General features: G+C 36.2%; 1 protein-coding gene across 1 annotated transcript; it reads left to right on the top strand.

Moving 5' to 3' along the window:
* Positions 1-559: 559 nt before the first annotated feature.
* LOC106867989 (metalloprotease mig-17) lies at positions 560-3,048 on the top strand. Its single transcript, XM_014913075.2, has one exon. The coding sequence runs from the start codon at positions 709-711 to the stop codon at positions 2,698-2,700; it is 1,992 nt and encodes a 663-aa protein (XP_014768561.1). The 5' UTR covers positions 560-708; the 3' UTR covers positions 2,701-3,048.
* Positions 3,049-4,207: the final 1,159 nt, after the last annotated feature.

Raw genomic sequence — 4,207 nt, 5'->3', positions numbered from 1 at the left:
ATATAATACACAAATACATAAATATACGTGTGTACACACACGTACATACATACATACATACATACATGCATATATACATGCACAAACACATATAATACACATAATTGCAAATATGCATACATACATAAACATACGTACATACATACATACATAAATGCATACATACATAGATGTATACATATTTACGTACACACATACACACATACAAAAACATACGTACATACATACATAAATGCATACATAAATGCATACATAAATGCATACATACATAGATATATACATACCTACGTACATACATACATGCATACATACATACATACATACATACATATACACATATATATATATATTGTACATTTTCCTATTTTCTCTGTATCTGCCGGATTGGTTATAACACGAACCAAACGAGGTCCCATCTAAATTAAGAATTTGCTTTGTTTACAAATCTCTGTTTTCTTTACAAATGAGAAAGCAAAACAAACAAACAAACAAACAAAAAATGATTTGAGAACGTGAGATATTATCGGTGAATGCAGAAGAAACGAAATATATCACGTGCAGAGGAAATGAACCTGTTGCCAGTGGAAGCGGACGCTGGTGGTTAGATTTGAAACAACGACCGATCGACAAAAAATGGTAACCAAAAGAAAATGTCACCCAACCGATTATATTTTAGTATACAGTTTATAAACTGATTAATAAGTAATTATGTTTATACTGAATTTAACATCTTCGGTGTTTGTATCATTTTCATTACTGCTATCGTTTTTATTTTTGTTTGTGACATTATTTGTCTCTGTCGATCAGTCGTGTGGTTTTCCTACACCTCCGAACAGACATTTGAAGGAATCAGAAGCAACAGAAATTATTTTAAACAGAATGCCAATTGGTGCTAAAGAAAAGAAGATGACGAACTTTTCGAAAAATGAATGTAATTATTATAAGCATAATGCCAAAGGGAAACCTTCAAAACTTCGCTTTCAATTCTTGCTGCAAAACGACACTGTTAATTTATTACTGTATTTAGACAAAATTTCCTCGTTTGATGATTTACCGATATATCGTATTGGAAAACGTGAAAATCGATTACTCTATCTTCCGGTTTCTAAACATCAATATCAAGAAGCTGCTTCGATTTACGTCGGACCTAAGTCGTTGATGTCTGTGAAGTGTAAGAAGTTTGTAATTGGTAACCGGATAAGAACTTACTTTGACATTTCAGGGATGTTCACACACAAATCGAAATGTTATGGTATAGCACCGATTGAAAAACAGAATGACGGTAAGAAGAACGGTCAGAATTTTCATTTAGTTTACGTATTGCATGAAATCAAACCGGGCGACGTTAATTTTTTTTCATATTTTAATGCTGTTAGACGTAACATTAAAAAACGAGGTTCAGTTCGCAAGAAGAGAAACCCGCAAAAGGCATTCACCGTTGAACTTGGCATTGTAATTGATTTTAGTGTTTATTCGTTTTTCCTATCAATGCAGAGTGGTGATAACATGGAACAAAAAACATTCGATGTTGTTTATTCGATCAAAGAATATTACGCTTACATGCTGTCCACCATCAACGTGGTCTTCCATTCGCTTCCGGACGAAGTTTTTAGCATAACCGTTAAATGCAGAAGTTTTTTCATTTCTGATAACGCAAGTACTTCATGGTGGATTGAATCTCTTCATGATCAGTCGAGTCGAGTTGAAGCTGTTTCTGTGTGGAATAGGTTTACCGACTGGTTGCAGGAACAACCGCTCAGCAATACTTTACACTACGAAGACCACATTCTGATAATAACCCGTCACAGCTTGATCCAGTCGAGTGAAAAATTATTAGGTTACACACTGCTGTTAGGAATGTGTACTGTGAATTCTACAAGCATCATTCAAGAGAAGTTTGGTCTCTACACAGGACTAGCGGCGGCACACGAGCTAGGACACAGTTTGGGAGTTTTACACGATGGAAAAAATAACACATGTGACCCAGCCGATGAATTTATCATGGCACCTAGTCTCGGTCCTCGCGAAAATGAATATAGATTGAACAGATTCAAGTTCTCTCGTTGTTCATATGGTTATTTAAAGAACAACTTGCATAAGATGACTTGTCTTTTAGACTTCGATGCTGAGGTTGATACTGAATTGAAAGCTTTCAAAGAAATGAAGCCGGGACAGAGATACAGTGCGAATTGGCAGTGCCAAATGCGGTTCGGAACAAAATCTAATATCTACAATTGTCGAGACAAGAATATTTTCAATGAAGCATTTTGTACGAACATGTGGTGTGACAATGGTGAAGGTGAATGTTTGAAAATTATTCCTTTAGAAGGCACAATGTGTAGCCCGAGGGAGTGGTGCAAAAATGGCCGTTGTATTTATTCAAACACAACAAATATCGCAATGCAAGACGATGAAGACTGCTGGTTGGGAGATAAATTATTCTACACAACCTTCCGAATGCCTCATGTTACGTGTCACGAAATTGTATCCCAACAACCGTGGTATTGTTACAATCAAAAGTTCTACAAAGAATGCTGTTGGACATGTGCATTCTTCAAATATCCACATTTACATGAATGCGAATACGGCGACCGCCGAACTGATTGTTTAGTCCAGAACTGTGTCGCTTACGACTTCCAGAAACGCCACATCGACTGTTGTTTTACGTGCCGTCAGAGAAGCATGTTTGATAACACATGAAACAGGCGAGGCTGAGCGAGAAATTTTAATGGACACTAACAAGGGAAGGTACAGGGGAGGAGTGAGAGAGATAGTTTAGAGAAGATCAGAAAGAGAGAGAGAGAGAATGATGGAGAGAGAGAAACAGAGAGAGAATGAGAAGAAATAAGATAACCATGAACAAGCAGTTGTTATAGACAAAAAGAAAAGAGAGGCAAAAAGAGAGAGGATGAGTCTTATTCAAAGAAAGTTTGTTTCACAAACTGTACCTTTTAACATAGCATCCCTGACAATTTTAATTATTACCACTTGAGAGCAATACTAACTGTACTAACTAAATTATTATATAAATGCACGCAGATCAACCTCTTTCTTTCTATGTCTGGATGTTTACTTATTTTATTGATTTGACCTAATCGATTATTAGGGAAGTGATCATTTTGTAACTTCAACAGGCAGAAAACACCAAGCTAAAGCAGGTAAGGATACACATATGTATACACACACACACACACACACACACACACACACACACACACACACACACACACACACACACTACGCATACAATATATATTAAATTTGATGGTACAGTGTCGTTTTTTCTTAAATAACCCGTCCTTGTTTTTTCATGTCATTTTTTGTATCATCCAACATTCTGGATGTTTTGTTGTCGCCTGCCACGTTCTCATCCCAATTTTTGTATTCTTTTTTATATACATATAGCGGCGTGCGTACACCTTGGTCCCTTATATGTAAACATACACACACACACACACACACACACACACACACACACACATATATATATAATATATATATATATACACACACATATATACATATATATATATACATATATATATATTGATATATACAGGGTGCGTAAGATATTTGAGGACAGATTTAATGTTTATAAAAAGCAAATATACAATAACAGATAACTTTATTTATGAAAAATGCTAAGAGGATAAAAATAAACCTTATTTTCTACAATGTTATTCAATAAAGCCAACTTCAACCTCAACAACTGCTTCTATATGAGATCTAAGTCATTTATATGGTCGAATCAAGTGGTCCTGGTTCATTTCGGACATTACTCTGACTATGGCAGCTTTCAAAGAGTCTTTGACATTATGGGCATGTTCATTGACCCCTCTCTCAACGACGCTCCACATATTAATGGTCCAATGGACTGAGATCTGGGGAATTAGGAAGCCAAATGTTAGGGGTTATATGATCATGAAAATTTTCAGCCATCCATTCCTGTATTACTAGAGCCATGTGTGATAGTGCAGAGTCTTAGTGAAACACGTATGACTTTCCATTGCATACACTGTCTATCCAGGGCTTACCAATTATTTCCAGGACATCAATGTAAGCGGCAGAGTTAACTCTAAGGCCTTGGGGAAAGAAGTAAGGAGGCATCACATGTCCTTCATTGCTGACAACCCCTAAAACCATGACAGTTGCAGGAAATTCTGTATGCATAACACCTTGAAGTTCAGAAGGGTCTGTGCATAACCAC

The sequence above is a fragment of the Octopus bimaculoides genome, chromosome 17 (genome assembly GCF_001194135.2).
Source record: "Octopus bimaculoides isolate UCB-OBI-ISO-001 chromosome 17, ASM119413v2, whole genome shotgun sequence".
Lineage (NCBI taxonomy): Eukaryota > Metazoa > Mollusca > Cephalopoda > Octopoda > Octopodidae > Octopus > Octopus bimaculoides.
Note: the sequence above shows the minus strand (reverse complement) of the source record. Positions and strands in the feature narration are given on the sequence as shown.

Bases quoted from the DNA above. Each gene is read 5' to 3' on its own strand.
- LOC106867989 (XM_014913075.2), top strand. From the start codon at position 709: ATGTTTATACTGAATTTAACATCTTCGGTGTTTGTATCATTTTCATTA.